Genomic DNA, 17309 nt, shown 5'->3' on the forward strand with positions numbered 1-17309 from the left:
GCTCTTATACAAACGGATAGATGCGCTGTGTCTGCGTTGTCTGTGCTTTCATCAACGGCGAATGAAAAAGCCAGATCACTGCACGCCTCTGTGGCCACTGCTACATCATTTTTGGCCACAGCTCTGGTCATCATCTTCTGCTGCGATTGCAGTCTGCCTTGCAATTCTTGCACCAGTTGTTGTTGTTGTTGTTGAAGGCTAAATTTAGCATATTTAGTTCCATGTTAGGTCTCCAAAAGCTGATGTGCATTGGACTCCTTTATCACCAACCCTGTCTCATAACACTAAAGACATGGTGTTTTTTCCCCTTGAAACACAAACACACATTTGCTTTCCCATCTATCATTAACCTGCCTTCCTTCGGCATCAATTTTTCTGTTACTGGACATTTTGGGGTTCAGATTGTTCTACCAAAGACGGTATGGTGCACCACCAAAGCAAAAGACCAAGATGCCCTTTAGGACCAGGATAAATAATATTCAGGTACTTCACACAGGTACTTTTACAGGTACTTTTAAACATAAGGTGTAATTGCAAAAGTTTATCTGTCTAATTTATTTAAAAATTAGATGTTTGCCCAGTTGAGAGAAAGGCTTTCCTGCTACTGCCCACCCACTCCCCCTGCATAACTGTCTGTCTTTTCTTTCAGTGCCCCAAGGCAGTTACTCGTGTCCCCCATCAGTCTCACCTCTTATTCTTCTTACACTCTCCTGTAGCTGCAGGCACAGCTCCCGCCGTTCTGCTCCTGCAGCACAAAGCGTGTCACACGCTGCCCAGGACACGCTGCTCGCGTTGGCAGGAGCCTGGGGACGAGGAGCTCGGCACTGCCGCCGGGTGGAAAAAAGTGCCAGGCCGGATTGTCCTGGTTTGGTAAAAAAAAAGGCCAGTTTCTCTTTCAGTGAATTCTCCTTTCAGCTCAGTTCTTCTAAGTAACTGCAGTTTTATTACATAGACTGCATGTTTTTTCAGGCACGGTTTGCTCCGGAGCCGATAACGGTAGCAATGGTATGCAGAAGAGATCCAGGTTTAGAGTGATTGCTATGGCAGGCAAGGTTACTGGTGAATTTTGCATGTCCCATAAGTGAGAGTATTTGCAAGGAGGGGCAGACAGAACAGGTGACCAACACTGATCAACTAAGTATTCCATCCCATACACATCATACACCGTATAAAGTCGGAGATCACGAGGGTCTCGATCTCTTCGACCATGGCCGGAATCTGAAGAGGACCCTGCCTGTCGTACCTGCGATCCAAGGCCCGGTTCCAGACGCTGCATCCCTGAATCCAGTTCCGGTTTGCTGTGGAGTCCAGCCCAGGACATCCGGGTGCTGCCCTGCAGCTGCTGGAGCAACGCCAGCTCCGCCGGGCAACGCTGCCCTACCCGGGAATTCAAAGATTGGGTTTGTATATTTTGTGTGACCCCTTGGGGGATCTGTCACAGAGCCACCCCGAGGTTTGTTTAAGGGACAAGAGGGTCCAAAAGAACTTTTATTAAACCGGTGAGAAACAGGGTTTTAGCGCTCCAAAAGTGACTTAAATACAGGTTCGGATATCAGTTGAGGAAAATTATTAAGGGGCAGCAACTAATACAACAAGAGGTCCACAGTGTCCGTACACATGGCTTCACCAAAAACAGTACCAGAGCCGCCCCTGAGTCCGGGAAGAGTACACACTTGCCTGAACACGGTGTGGGATTATTTTAAAGGGATACACGTACCTGTATTGAGTAGAGGAAGTGTACACTCGCGATTCTGCAAGGGTAAATGTATAGTACACTCGCAATCCTGCAAGGAGAAATACACGTGCAAATGTGCACGGAATATTACACGTGCTTATGCGGAAGCACAGGAGGAAAATACACTCACCATTTTGCGAGGATGAATTTATACACGTGCTCGTATTGAGCACGGAAAGTACACGTGCAAATGTGCATGGAAAGTATAAATACACGTGCAAATGTGCACGGAACTCGCGTGTCCCGCCGTGTCTCGGTGCCCCCGAGCCCAGGACTCCATTTCCAGGGCACCCGTGTGGCCAGGGCTGGCGGGCAGGGCCAGGGGCCGCAAGGACACAGCGGTGCTGCCGGTGCCCGCCCCCCCGAGCCGAGCGGGGCGGAGCGGCAGGACTACACCTCCCGTGCTGCACCGGCGGCGGGTGGCCCTCCCGGCGGCGCCTTTGTCCGTGCCGGGCTGGCAGCGTGGCCCCGGCGCAGGTAGGGGAAGGTCTGGGAACTCGGGAGCTTCCAAAACTCCTCTTTTTGAGGCTCTTTTTTGCCTTTACCCCGAGGAGGACGGTTCGGTGGAAGAAGCTCTTCGGTCGATCCTTTTCCCAGTAGCTGCGAAGGCTCGGGGTGCAGGGCTGGCGGCGCGGCTCCGACGCAGGTAGGGGCGGCGGGCCCGCGGCACGGGGATGGGCGCTGCTGGCCCGCGGGGTCCCGGCGCTCCCCGGCCGCGGGCATCCCCCGCCGGGCGGCCCCGGGAGGGGACCCCGGCCCCGACGGCCTCTCCCGTGCTCTCCCCTCCGCCGGCCGCCCCCCAGCCCTGCCGGACCCCCCCGGACTCCCCTTAGGGCCCGGCTCCCCCCGGCGCTCCGGCCTTTCCCCGGCTCGCCCCGTGGCCCCCGTGCAACGCGGACACGCTGCTCCGTGTCCCAGCCGCCCGGGCCCCCTGGATCCGGCCCTGGCGGCCCCGGCGCTGGGAAGGGCTGGGCTGGGGCCGGGCCGGGTGCTCAGACCCCCGGGACACCCCCGCGCATCTTCCTGCTGCCCTTGTGGGGCACCGGAGGAAGATTTGGGTACTCGGGAGCTTCCAAAACCCCCTATTTCTCGTGGCTCTTTTTTGCCTTTACCGCAAGATGGCGGGGTCAGTGGGCGTAGCTCTTTGGGTCGGTCTTTTTCCCAGTAGCTGCGAAGGCTCGGGGTGCAGGAAAGGCAGCTGTGGGCAGGTGAGTGAACTTGTGCCCCTGATTTCTTCATGAAAATGTTGTGCTTGCAGGGACCATCTGTCCTCACTGCTCCTGTGCAGCTGGTGACGGGACAGGCACCTCGTGTGGAATCCGGAGCATCCCGCCTCCCTCTTCCCGGATCAAAACCTGCAGGGGCCTCCATCTCCCCGCCGAGAGCAGCGACGCGCCGGGCTCCAGGCTGCTGCGGCAAGGTGGGGGTCAGGCACGGCCCCGGCTCTGGGGACACCATGGGCTGCAATTGCCGTGGTTGGTTCTGTGGTGCAGCTACAGCAAAACACCCGTGGGACCCGCTGGGTTGGGAGTCCGGTTGGTACAGGAGGTGTGGGAGAGAAGTGGTTTGAGACCCGGTGCGGTGCAGGGTGCTCCCGTTCCTGCCCGCTGAGCCGCACCACGGGCAGGGGCAGGCAGGAGCGTGCCTGCTGCCAGGCCTCGGGCCAGGCCTGTGTCACGGTGCTGTGCCCGGTCCTGGTGGGTGATCTGGCTTGTGGCATGGGTGAGGGACAGGGCACAGTCCCCACCTCTCTGGAGTGGGTCCCTAATCTGGCACGAGCAGGGGAAACCTGCCTGTAAGCCTGCCAGCCCTGCCCCTCTCCTGGCACAGCTGGTGGGGTGTCCCCAACCCACTGACCTGCTCACAGAGCCCCCAGTGCTGCAGTAACCATGCTGTGCCGCCTGGCTGTGCCAGCGCCGCCCTTCTGCCCTCGCCCTTCCCTTGCACAAAATGCTCCGAGCTCTCCCAGCGCTGCCCTCAGGATGCCGGAGCCCGCAGTGCCAGCAAGGCCCTGCTCGGCAGCAGCAGGATTTCGGCAGAGGTGTTTAGCAACCATGCGGTGGGGTGTGCTGAGCCGGGTGTGCTTCTTGCTGCAGATGTCGGTGACGTTTGAGGACGTGGCGCTCTACTTCTCCCCCGAGGAGTGGGCAAAGCTGTCGGGCTGTCAGCGGCAGCTCTACCGGGAGGTGATGCTGGAGAACTACGAGATGGTCGCCTCGCTGGGTGAGGACTCTCTCCATTGCTACCAGGCAGCGGTCAAGCTGGAATTCACCCCTTTGACTTAGCTGTAGCACCTAAAAGGGACTGTTTGAGTTGGAAGGGACCTACAACGACCTCCTCTCTAGGCAGCCTGTTCCAGGGTTTGACCACCCCCTCAGCACAGAAATGCTTCCTCACACCCAGTCTAAACCTCCCAGGCGCAGCTCTGAGCTGTTCCCAGGTGTCCTGTCTGCAGCAGAGTGGCCGAGGTGACGGGGGCGAGGCGAGAGGAGGCTGTAGGGGCAGGGATGTGGGGGCTGAAGCCGCAGCCTGGCAGGGACAGGAGAGAGGAGCGGGCTGGGGGGGATGCTGGGGCTGTGGGTGCGGGGGCCGGTGCTGCTGTCCCGGCAGTGCGGGAGAGGGGGCTTCTCTCTGTGCCCCGGACAGGCTGGGCCAGCGACAAACCAGAGATCATCTGCAAGATGGAGCGAGAAGAGACACCGTGCGTGCCAGAGCCTCCCGGGGAGCAGCAGAGGCACCAGAGCCCTGTGCCAGGTGGGTACCAGGGGACTGTGTAGGGGGTGGTGTTTGAGGAGCTCTCTCCCCTTACCCCAGGTGCTGTGTGCATCTGGAAGATTTGTGGGTGGGTGACATATCCATGCTGCTATCCAGGGGGTACCGAGGCGTCCTGCATGCCCATCCTGTCCCTAGCACTGACCCCGGTCTCTCCTCCCCTATAGCTGTTGGCCCTTCAGTGCAGAGGGAGCCTGAGGTGGTCCTGGTGGGGCTGCCAGCACCCACCACCCCGCTCCCAGGGATGGAGCACGGGGACTCTGTGTGGGACCAGCCAGGTGGGAGCCGGGGGATCCAGCTGGGGTCCCCCCTCATCCACCATCTCACAGATCCTCAGCCTCTGGAGCTGATCCCCTCCACATGCCCCAAGTGCAACAAGAGCTTCCAGAGCCAGTCTGCGCTGGATGTCCACGTGCGGAGCCACAAGCGTGAGCGTCGCTTCCACTGCACTGACTGCGGCAAGAGCTTCATCTACAAGCAGAAACTGCTGAAGCACCGGTGTGTGCACAGCGGAGAGAAGCGCTTTGCCTGTGGCCACTGCAGCAAGAGATTCGCACGGAAGGGAGCCCTCACCGTCCACGAGCGCATCCACACTGGGGAGAAGCCCTTCACCTGCACGGATTGCGGCAAGAGCTTTGCCCACAGTCCAAACCTGCTGAGCCACCAGCGTGTGCACAGTGGTGAGAAGCCCTTTGCCTGTGGCCAGTGCAGCAAGAGGTTCCCACGGAAGACAGCCCTCATCAGCCACCAGCGCATCCACACCGGGGAGAAGCCCTTCACCTGCACGGATTGCGGCAAGACGTTTGCCCACAGACAAAACCTGCTGAACCACCAGCGTGTGCACAGTGGTGAGAAGCCCTTTGCCTGCAACCACTGTGGGAAGAGCTTCAGGCAGAAGTACCAGCTGGTGAGGCATAAGTATATCCACAGTGAAAAAAAGCCCTTTGCCTGCACCAGCTGCAGCAAGAGCTTTGTCTATAGGCAGCACCTGCTGAACCACCAGCACATCCACACGGGGGAGAAGCCCTTCTCATGCACCGAGTGCAACAAGAGCTTCACTGACGAGAGTCGCCTTGTGAGCCACCAACGTGTGCACAAAACGGAGAAGCGCTTCACCTGCACTGACTGCGGCAAGAGCCTCAGCGGCAAGGGTCAGCTGCTGACCCACCAGCGTCTGCACAGTGGGGAGAAGCCTTTTGCCTGCACCGACTGCGGGAGGACCTTCACGGAGAAGAGGAGACTAATCAGCCACCAACGCATTCACACCGGGGAGAAGCCCTTCACCTGCACTGTCTGTGGCAAGAGCTTTGCCCACAGTTCGAGCCTGATGAACCACAAGCGTGCGCACAGCGGTGAGAAGCCCTTCGCCTGCAGCCACTGTGGGAAGCGCTTCAGGCGGAAGTACCACCTGGAGAGCCATGAGCGTATCCACAGTGGGGAGAAGCCTTTTGCCTGCACCGACTGCGGGAAGACCTTCACAGAGAAGAAGACTCTAGTCGGCCACCAACGTACTCACACTGGGGAGAAGCCCTTCACCTGCACTGTCTGTGGCAGGAGCTTTGCCCAGAGGTCGTACCTGGTGATCCACCAGCGTCTGCACAGTGGTGAGAAGCCCTTCGCCTGCAGCCACTGTGGGAAGAGCTTCAGGCAGAAGATCCAGCTGGTGAACCATGAGCGTATCCACAGTGGGGAGAAGCGCTTTGACTGCACCGACTGCAGCAAGAGCTTTGTCCGGAGGCAGCACCTGCTGAACCACCAGCGTATCCACACCGGGGAGAAGCCCTTCTCATGCACCAAGTGCAACAAGAGCTTCACTCACAATGATCACCTTGTGAGCCACCAGTGTGTGCACGCCGGGGAGAAGCCCTCCACCTGCACTGACTGAAGCAAGACCTTCAGTGGCAAGGAGACCCCCATCATCCACAAGCGCATCCACACTGGAGAGACACCCTACTTTCATGGCAAGTGTAGCAAGACTCGCAGCTGTGAGCAGCACCTGCAGAGCCAGCAGTGGGTGCACTGGAGCCTCCTGGGGGTGCTGATGGGTGGATGGCAGGAGAGAGGGGTCCTTCCCCATTGAGGGTGGGCAGGCAGAGGCCAAGCCCTTCCAGTGCGGTGTCTGCGAGAAGCGGTTTTGGAAGGAGAGGCTCATGCTGGCTCACCAGCGCACCCACGGCACCCCCAGCCTGCAGCCGCCTCCGCAGCCCAGCACCCCCTGAATCTGCTGCTGAGGGGCCTGTGGGGCGCTGGGGGCTGCTGTGGGGGGATGTCCTGGTTTTATTTGGGACAGAGTTAATATTCTTTTGAGTAGCTGGTTTAGTGCTGTGTTTTGGAATGAAAGTTATAAGAATGTTCCTAATACTTGGATGTTTTGTTTGATGCTGAGCAGTCCAGGACTTTTCATCTTCTGGTGCCCTGGCAGCTGGGAGGGGGCACAGCTGGGACAGCTGCCCTAAAGTGGCCAAAAGGCCTGTTCCATATGATACCACACTCAGTATAGAAACTGAGGGGAGTTTGCTGGGGGCACCACAGCTTCGGAACAGTCTGGGCATCGGTCAGCGGGTGGTGAGCAATTGTGTTGTGTTTTGCTTGTTTTGTATATTCTTACATCATTGTCATTATCTCTTTCCTTTTCTATCCTATTATTAGTCTTTAGCTCAACTTACAAGTTTTACACATCATTAGAGGAACCCAATTTAAATTTTATGTTAATCATTTAGCTTAAATAAGTACATTTTTAATAGCATGAGTTACTTAGAATTAACTTATATTTCTGTTTCTTTAAGTGATCTGAACACCACTCTGTGACCAGCAGGACCCTAAATCACTGCTCTGTGACAAAGTGGCGTAGTTGGCAGGATGGCAGGGGCGGGTGACATCGCTGGTTGCAGAGGCACGGGCTGAATCCAAGAGCCAGATACTCAGAAAAATGGGCTTGTGATAATTGGCTTGATTGGAAAGCTGGGACCTCTCCAGCATATTTGTAGTGAGGTTTCCTACAAGGGGATATTAGCCAGAGTGCTGAAGAAAAGAGAACTGGTTTGCGGCCGAAACCATGATCTCTAGCAGGAGGTCAAGGCAACCTGGGATAAGCCAGACCTTGACTGCTCCCCGATGTTGAAGTTACTAAAGGATTGTAAAGCTTGCCCAACCCCAAAAGTATTCAGCTGGGCCTCAGGACGTTGGTTGTCCCCAGCCATTGTAGCAGAACGTATAAGAGACTTGGCAAAAGAAAACACATTTAAGCTCAGAAAGGGGAAGGGGGTGGTTTATGGTGTTTTGGGAGCTGCATTAATAGCTGCCCAGAAAGACAAACTGAGCAGCAGGAAAGTAAATCTCTGCAAGAGTTGATTATTTCACTGCAGACAGAATTGGAAGCAGAATGGTTGAAGCAGTGACAAGCTGAGAAATCGTTAGCTGATGAGAGCCAAATCCCAGAAAGTTTGCAGGGCAGCCTGTGCGATGCTTTTGCAAAGGAAGAGGATGAAAGGCAGCCGGGAAAGGAAAACAGCCCCACAACCCCTAGAGAGGAATTTACCAGCCCTCCTGAAGAGAAGCTACCAAATTAATGGGTACTGTCATTAAGTTGCAAAGGATGTAGCCATCGTTAATCAATAGGCATGATGAAAGCTTTCTAACTACCTGCCAAACAAAGGGATATTTTTCAAGTCTTAGGTTCTCTTGCATGACAAGCTAGAGACAGGAGATTAAGTAATACATTGTTTAGAAGCAGAGTGTTTAGTTTATATTTAACTAATAATTATTAGATGTATTGTAAGTAAGAAAGTAAACAAGTATTACTAACATCATCAATTATCTCTTAGTATAGATGTATGTCAAAATTTTCAAAAATTGCAATGCATATGTAATAATGATGTGAATATAAGCAATGCAAGAGCATCGAGTCACTGGAGCAATTATGGAGGCTGATCCCCAGTGTTGATAAAATAAAGAATATCACTTAACAGTATGATTGACTCTGCTCTTAAGTTTATTTCTTCGTTTCACTCCAAAGTCTTGAAACTTCTTACACCAGCACCAGCAAGTGAGCTGGGGGACAGCCCGTGGGTATAATTTAGACGGCTCACGGAAAACTAGCAGGGGGATCTGCTGGTAACTTTCCCTCTTGACCTTTTCAAAACCCCGGTCACTTTCCTGGTAGACACAGGAGCCCAATTATCTACTTTAAATTCCAAAACAGCAGACCAGAGTGGGATTGTCCCCCACAAAAAACAGATGTGGGTTACTGATGTGTTTGGATGGTCCAAGCCCCAGCCCACGGCTCGAGTGAAGCATTGGCTGCCTGGAGACACCACCCCCACTGAGACCACTGTGATACTGGGAACTCCTGCAAATATTCTGGGCTTGGATTTATTGCCAGGGAAAGCCTGGATGGGTTCTGCACGTGGGGAACTGAAGTTCGGGTCTCTGGCAGTCATGAAAAGGCTTTTGCAAACTGTTCCTGCCCTTTCCCCATCCAAAACCATGGGTGTGAAACCCTGTCCCCTGGGGCTGCAAGAGAGAGAAGGGATTACTCTGGTTATAAGGGAACTGCAGGAACAGGGAGTAATAATGCAAACTCACTCTCTTTATAATTCCCCAGTGTGGCCAGTTCACAAGTCAAATGGAAAATGCAATCGAGTATCGGCATTTAAATGCAGGCACAAGTCCCTTGTCAGCAGCCCTGCCTAACATAGCTGAACTGATCTCCACGACATGGGAACAGCCCCATCAAATTTTAGCCACCACTGATGTAAAGGGTATGTTTTTTATGGCACCTGTACAGGAAAGGGATTGAAAAATAATCGCATGCATGTGGCATAGTATTTAATATACCTTCACGTGCCTTCCCCAAGGGTATAGGCGCACACCTCCCTTGGCGCATCTCAGTCCGGCCCAGGCTTTAGGAGAAATCACCTCCAAGGAGGGAGTCAAACTGCACCAATACACCAATGATACATTGGTGGGCAGATCTGATGCCAAAGCAGAACCCAAACCCAAATGAAAATAACCACCCACCTGGAAGATGTGGGATTTCAGACTCCTGCAGAAAAGGTACAGCTCCTCCATCCTGAGGTAAAGTTTTCAGGTGTATGGTGGAGAGGAGAGGCAGTGTGCATTTCCCCCGAAGCCATGACCTCTTTAGAATGGATAAAGACACCAGACAACAAAAAGGAGCTGCAACATGCCCCAGGCCTACTGGTGTTCTGGAGGAAGGGCATTCCAGATTTCTGTATCATAGCTCATCCCCTGCATGATTTAACACGTAAAAGAGCTGCCGGGGACCGGACACCTAAGAAATAATTGATGATGTTAGTCATAATTGTTCAGTTTCTTACTTACAATACATCTATTAATTATTAGTTAAATATAAACTAAGCACTCTGCATCTAAACAATGTATCACTTAATCTTCCATCTCCCTCTTGTCATGCAGAAGGGTGGAAAACTTGAAAAATATCCCTTCGTTTTGCAGGTGGTCAGAAAGCATTGATCATGTCAATTGGTTAATGGTGGGTAGGTCTTTTGGAACTTAATCACAGTATAAATTAATTTGGTAGGTTCTCTTCATTACAAATACAAACTAGGAGTATTCATACATATAGGAAAACTCCACAGATAATACAAGAAACTACCCATGGCATACAATCTTCACAATCTCTACTCCCACTCTCTCCAAAACTTAAAATTAACACAAAACAATTCAGGCACAAAGCTCAGATCTATATAACACTCAGCACTACAACTAGGACATTTTACAACATAGCTGGGTTCACAACACCCACACTTCTCACAAGATAAAGCCACAGCAGCTTCTACTGTGTCTTCAGGCATTAAAGTGCATAACCGAAACCAAGGTGTATCTAAGAACTGAACAGCTCTACAGCTATATACAGAGCTGGCTTTACACCACAACAAAGCAGCAGAATAACCAATACCTGAAGTTTTCCACGCAAACAAATCCAAAGAATACCAAAACCATCAGATTCCAGAAATCCAAGTAACCAAAGTATACCTTTAAGTTTCTAGCAACCCAGTATACACTATCCTACATAAGAATCCTGTATCACAACTTACGGATAGCCCAACACCAAATGACCCATCCCAAATTTCAGAAAATAATTCCTTCTTACTAGAGATCCTTATGAAAAGAAACTACTAAATTATTGTATACTGTGATTAAGTTACAAAGGACGTACCCGTCATTAATCAGTAGACATGATAAATGCTTTCTAACTACCTGTCAAACGAGGAGACAATTTTCAACTTGTAGATGCTTCTGCATGACAAGCTAGAGACAAAAGATTAAGTAATATATTGTTTAGAAGCAGAGTGCTTAGGTTATGTTTGACTAGAAACTCATAGGTGTATTGTAAGTAAGAAACTGATGAATTACTTATGTAAGTGAGCACTGATTGCGCTTGTGCGAAGAGCTACCAACGCGGAGAGGTCGATCGGCGCACACATGAAAAGACCCCCAGAAGATCCCCCAAAAAGAGACTGTGGTACTTGTAGAAGGACATTAGACCGCAGCAAAGACCATGAAATAACTCACTTTATGCCAATGATTATGCAATTATTTCTTAGTATGGATGTACTGCATGTTAAAAATTCCCCCAAATTCCAATGAATATGCAGTAATTGTGTGAATATAAGCAACGCAAGAGCATCCGCTCGTTGGAACACTTACGGTGGATGATCCCCAGTGTTCCCCAGAGCTCTCAATTGAAGAGAAGCTGCCAAATTAATGTGGGTCATGTCAGATGGATTTTGGACTGCCCAGCCGTGACTTGGTACAGTAACTAGGCAGGTGGCTTTTGGATTACAGACCCTGTGTCCTACCTGGAAAAAGAGCCCAATCAAAGCTCAGTACTGGGGGCAAGTTAAAAGAAGTACTGAGACAGAAAGTGACCCGGATACATGGTCGTGGCCATCACCCACAGTACAGCTGAGTTGGGAATGTCAAAGTTTGCTTTTACTGCAAATAATGGCTTTGGAAAATCCAATGTTAATAAAAAAATCTAACTTGGCAAGTGGAGGCCTTGTCCACTCAAAAAGGATTTCAGATTATTAATAAAAAGGTCTAAGCTAATGCGAAATTGACTTTACAAAATAGGCTGGCATTAGACTTTCTATGAGTTAAGGAACAAGAGGTATGTGGGTATCTCAGATTAGAAGAAGAGCACTGCTGTATCCACATCCCAAACATCACTGCTGATCCCCAAGAACAATGAGACGAGATGAGAAAGGTGGCAGAAGGCAGCAAAGGAATTAGAGACACAGCAGAAAGGAATTGGCTCAAGGAGATCCTTCAAGGTTTGGGTGGATGGTCTCTAAAAGAATGACTGGCCACATCGCTAGAAGGAATTATCCTTGTAGGCATGATGATAATTATGATGGGACTCTACATAGGTTGTGTAAAGAAAACTCTTCAGACAGATAAACAGCAGCAGAAAGAAAAGATCTGAGCGCTTCCAAACGGGGGAATTGATACCAAAGGCTTGAACAATGTTGTTAAAGCAGGGCTGTATTTCTCGGTACCAGCAGTACATATGCATCCTGTGCACGACTATAATTTTGCAATAGCTTAGCATATGCGTTGGATTTCTTGGGGTCAGGCAGGGCTTCTCAGAAATGGTGTGAATATTCGCTGTTGTAATGTATAGAAAAGGTGCGTTTCTGATCCTTGGTGAGATGTGAAGGAGACAAATCCCCGATGCACCCAGCGCTGTCGGCTTTCTGACCGGTCACTGCGCTCGGAGAGTTTTCTGGGCTCCTGGTTGGGTCCAGGCCCGGCTGCCCCCCGAGCCGAGCGGGGCGGAGCGGCAGGACTACACCTCCCGTGCTGCACCGGCGGCGGGCGGCCCTCCCGGGCTGACGCTGCCGGCGGCTCCCGGCGCCGCCTTTGTCCGTGCCGGGCTGGCGGCGCGGCCCCGGCGCAGGTAGGGGCGGCGGGCGGCCCCGGGAGGGGACCCCGGCCCCGACGGCCTCTCCCGTGCTCTCCCCTCCGCCGGCCGCCCCCCAGCCCTGCCGGACCCCCCCGGACTCCCCTTAGGGCCCGGCTCCCCCCGGCGCTCCGGCCTTTCCCCGGCTCGCCCCGTGGCCCCCGTGCAACGCGGACGCGCTGCTCCGTGTCCCAGCCGCCCGGGCCCTCTGGATCCGGCCCTGGAGCCACCAGCGCTGGGAAGGGCACTTGTGGGGCACTGGAGGAGGATTTGGGTGCCTGGGAGCTTCCAATACCCACTTTTTCTCGTGGCTCTTTCTCACCTTTACCCCAAGCTGGTTGGGTCCCTTGGTCGGTCCTTTTCCCGTAGCTGTGAAGGCTCGGGGTGCAGGGAAGGCAGCTGTGGGCAGGTGAGTGAACTTGTGCCCCTGATTTCTTCATGAGAATGTGCTCGCTGCTCCCGTGCAGCTGGTGACGGGACAGGCACCTCGTGTGGAATCCGGAGCATCCCGCCTCCCTCTTCCCGGATCAAAACCTGCACGGGCCTCCATCTCCCCGCCGAGAGCAGCGACGCGCCGGGCTCCAGGCTGCTGCGGCAAGGTGGGGGTCAGGCACGGCCCCGGCTCCTGGGACACCACGGGCTGGAATTGCCGTAGTTGGTTCAGTGGTGCAGCAGCGGCAGCAAAGCACCCATGGGACCTTCTGGGCTGGGAGTCCGGTTGGTACAGGAGGTGTGGGAGAGAAGTGGTTTGAGACCCGGTGCGGTGCAGGGTGCTCCCGTTCCTGCCCGCTGAGCCGCACCACGGGCAGGGGCAGGCAGGAGCGTGCCTGCTGCCAGGCCTCGGGCCAGGCCTTGTGTCACGGTGCTGTGCCCGGTCCTGGTGGGTGATCTGGCTTGTGGCAGGGGTGAGGGACAGGGCACAGTCCCCATTGTCCTAGCGTGGGTCCTTACCTGGCACGAGCAGGGGAAACCTGCCTGTAAGCCTGCCAGCCCTGCCCCGCTCCTGGCACAGCAGAGGAGTGTTAGCCAGGTACCTGCTCACACAGCCCCCTGTACCACAGTGACCATGCTGTGCTGCTTGGCTGTGCCACCGCCCCTCTGACCTCACTCTTCCCTTGCACAGGATGCTCCAAGATCTCCTGGGGTTGTCCTCGGGATGCCAGAGTCCCTGGTGCCAGTGAGGCCCTGCCTGGCAACAGCAGGATTTGGGTAAAGGTGTTTAACAACTATGCGGTGGGATGTGCTGAGCCGGGTGTGCTTCTTGCTGCAGATGTCGGTGACGTTTGAGGACGTGGCGCTCTACTTCTCCCCCGAGGAGTGGGCAAAGCTGTCGGGCTGTCAGCGGCAGCTCTACCGGGAGGTGATGCTGGAGAACTACGAGATGGTCGCCTCGCTGGGTGAGGACTCTCTGGTGATGTTGGGCTGGGGTTGTGCTTGGATTCGCCTCTTTAACTGAGCTGGAGCTCTTGAAAAGGAAAATCCAGCTGTCACCATTGCTGCCTGAGTGCTGACATAGCGGTTGCAGTAGCAGGTTTTACCCTGCCAGGCAGCCTGGCGGGGACAGGAGAGAGGAGTGGGGTGGGGGGGATGCTGGGGCTGTGGGTGCGGGGCCGGTGCTGCTGTCCCGGCAGTGCGGGAGAGGGGGCTTCTCTCTGTGCCCCGGACAGGCTGGGCCAGCGACAAACCAGAGATCATCTGCAAGATGGAGCGAGAAGAGACACCGTGTGTGCCTGAGCCCCCTCAGGAACGGCAGAGGCACCAGAGCCCTGTGCCAGGTGGGTACTGGGAGTCAGGGGGGGTTCAGGTTTGCACCGTTCCCTTGCCCCAGGTTATCCATGCAACTGCAAGGGTGTGGGGCTGGCAGAGTGCCCTTGCTGCTCACCATGTTGAGAGGTCCAGCATGCCCACCATGTCCCTGGCAGTGACAAGGACAGTGTTTCCTCCCCAGCAGCTGCTGGCCCGGGGGTACAGAGGGAGACCAAGGGGCTGCCAGAGGAGCTGCTGGCACCCACTGCCCCGTTCCAAACAACGCTCAACCCAGGTAGGAGGTGGCAGGGGGCTTGTCCTGTGGCCAGCTGAGCGGGAGAAAGGGGGGCCAGTTGGGGCACCCACACTTCCCCCCACTCCTAGATGCCCAGTCATTGGAGAAGAGCCCCGCCACGCGCCCCAAGTGCAACAAGAGCTTCAAGAGCCAGACAGCACTGGATGCCCCCGTGCAGAGCCACATACGTGAGCGTCCCTTCCACTGCACTCTCTGCGACAAGAGCTACATCTACAAGCAGAACCTGCTGACTCACCAGCGTGTGCACAGTGGAGAGAAGCCCTTTGCATGCAGCGACTGTGGCAAGAGCTTTGTTAGCAGGCGGAGTCTGCTGAGGCACCAGCGTGTCCACACTGGGGAGAAGCCCTTCACCTGCACCGACTGTGGCAAGAGCTTCAGCTTCAAGAATGTTCTGGTGAACCACCAGCGCATCCACACTGCAGAGAAGCCCTTCAGCTGTACCGTCTGCAGCAAGAGCTTCAGGGAGAGGACGAACCTCATCAGCCACCAGCGCATCCACACAGGGGAGCGTCCCTTCACCTGCACTGACTGTGGCAAGAGCTTTGTCCAGAGGCAGCACTTGCGGAGTCACCAGCGCATCCACACTGGGGAGAAGCCCTTCACCTGCAGCAAGTGTGGCAAGAGCTTCAGGGAGAAGAAGAAACTTGTCATCCACCAGCGCATCCACACGGGGGAGCGTCCCTTCGCCTGCACCGACTGCAGCAAGAGCTTTACTCAGAGGCAGCAACTGCTGAGGCACCAGCGCATCCACAGTGGGGAGAAGATGTTTGCCTGCAGTGACTGTGGAAAGAGCTTCAGGGATAAGAAGGAGCTCATCATCCACCAGCGTGTGCACACTGGGGAGAAGCCCTTCACCTGCACCGACTGTGGCAGGAGCTTTGTCAGCAGGCCAAACCTGCTGAAGCACCGGCGTGTCCACACCAGGGAGAAGCCCTTCACCTGCACTGACTGTGGCAAGAGCTTCAGTCATAGGGTGACCCTCACCGTCCATGAGCGCATCCACACCAGGGAGATGCCCTTCACCTGCACCCACTGCCCCAAGGTCTTCAATGACAAGAGGTACCTCACCATCCATGAGCGCATCCACACTGGGGAGAAGCCCTATAAGTGTGATGGGTGCAGCAAGACCTTCAGGCAGAAGCACCACCTGAAGACCCACCAGCGGGTGCACCATGGCCCAGGGGTGGTGCCAGAGGCCAACCAGTGGGAAAAAGGGGGTCTGTCCCTGGTCGGGGAGCAGGCAGAGGCCAAACCCTTCCAGGGTGGTGTCTGTGAGGAGCAGTTTTGGAAGGAGAGGCTCATGCTGGCTCACCAGTGCACCGACAGCACCCCCAGCCTGCAGCCGCCTCCGCAGCCCGGCACCCCCTGAATCTGCTCTTGAAGCGCCCGGGGGGCACTGGGGGCTGTTTTGATGGTGGCTGGGGGGGGATGTCCTGGTTTTGGCTGGGATAGAGTTAATATTCTTCCTACTAGCTACCATCATTCTGTTTTGTATTGAGGATGAGAAGAATGTTGCTAATACACAGATGTTTGGAGTTGTTGCTGAGCAGTCAAGGACTTTTCATCTTCTGGTGCCCTGCCAGCTGGGAGGGGGCACAGCCGGGACAGCTGAAACAAAGTGACCAAAGGGCTGTTCCTTACCATATGAGGTCATGCTCAGTATAGAAACTGGGAGGACTTGGCCAGGGGCACCACAGCTCAGGGACGGGATGGGCATCGGTCAGCAAGTGGTGAGCAATTGTGTTGTGCATCACTTATTTTGGATGTTCTTACATCATCATCATCATCATCATCATCATTATTCTTTTCCTCTTCTATCCTATTAAACGGTCTTCATTTCAACCCACGAGTTTTACACACATCACTGGATGAGCCAAATTTAAGCTTTATGTTAATCATTTAGCTTAAATAAGTACATTTTTAATAGCACGAATCACTTAGAATTATAAGATTGTTTTATTTTTAGTATACTATCTGCTTCACGTTCCTTAGTAGCTAAATGTGCTGACATCTTAAACTGTGTTGTAAAGTTCTGCTTATATGCACCAGAGTTGTGTTTACTTGAGCAAAACAAAGCAGCTACAAACCATCAACACCACCTGCATGATATGGCTGTTTTGCACATTATAGAGCAAAACAGGATCCACTTGAGGCAAATAATATCTTCAAGGCTGGCACGAAGGTGCTATGCACTATCAATGACATCTGAAGCAAAAGAAGATAAGGGTCTGCCTGAAGACGGTGAAAGGATCCAATGAAAATCAAGAAGACCCCAGACTCAAATATTAGGATTGGACTGTGAGGATATAATTACCCAGGGACTTGTATGCTGGGCTCAGCAGCTCTGCTAAGGCACCCAGCTCGAGCTGACCCTGCTGCTGGACCACTCCATTCAGCTGTTTGTTTTTACAAGTTTTGATGCCCGAGAGGCTGCTTCAAGAGACGTGGGATCCAGACTTCAGAGTGACTTGGAGGTAAGCAGGTTGAGATGCAGGATGAAACGTGGATGTGGCAGTACGCTGAGATCAGTCCTGTGAGAAACTGCGAGAGCTGGTGAGCGTGAGAACAAGCAGTGGGATGCTACATGATAGAAAAAAGGAAGGAACACATGCATTAAGGACAGAGGCATAGTGTGTGATAGATTAAAAAGCATTTATGGCAGTAACTTTGGAAACACAAAATATATCACTTATGTAATGGCTAACTAAGCAAATCAGCAAGTGCTTGAGTGAGCACCATAGCAAGTATAAATGAAACCCTGAGTTTGTAATAAATGTCTCTCCGCGACCCTTACT

The 17309-nt window shown here is 53.7% G+C and overlaps 1 protein-coding gene and 1 pseudogene across 1 annotated transcript; both read left to right on the forward strand.

Moving 5' to 3' along the window:
- The first annotated feature begins 1808 nt into the window (after positions 1–1808).
- On the forward strand, positions 1809–17307 carry LOC136099861 (uncharacterized; annotated as a pseudogene).
- On the forward strand, positions 12373–14497 carry LOC139825457 (zinc finger protein 316-like). Its single transcript, XM_071803617.1, is given in 4 exon segments — positions 12373–13849; positions 14120–14227; positions 14401–14466; positions 14469–14497. Coding segments are annotated over 4 exon segments (444 nt in total). The 5' UTR covers positions 12373–13608.
- Positions 17308–17309: the final 2 nt, after the last annotated feature.

The sequence above is a fragment of the Patagioenas fasciata genome, chromosome 1 (genome assembly GCF_037038585.1).
Source record: "Patagioenas fasciata isolate bPatFas1 chromosome 1, bPatFas1.hap1, whole genome shotgun sequence".
NCBI lineage: Eukaryota > Metazoa > Chordata > Aves > Columbiformes > Columbidae > Patagioenas > Patagioenas fasciata.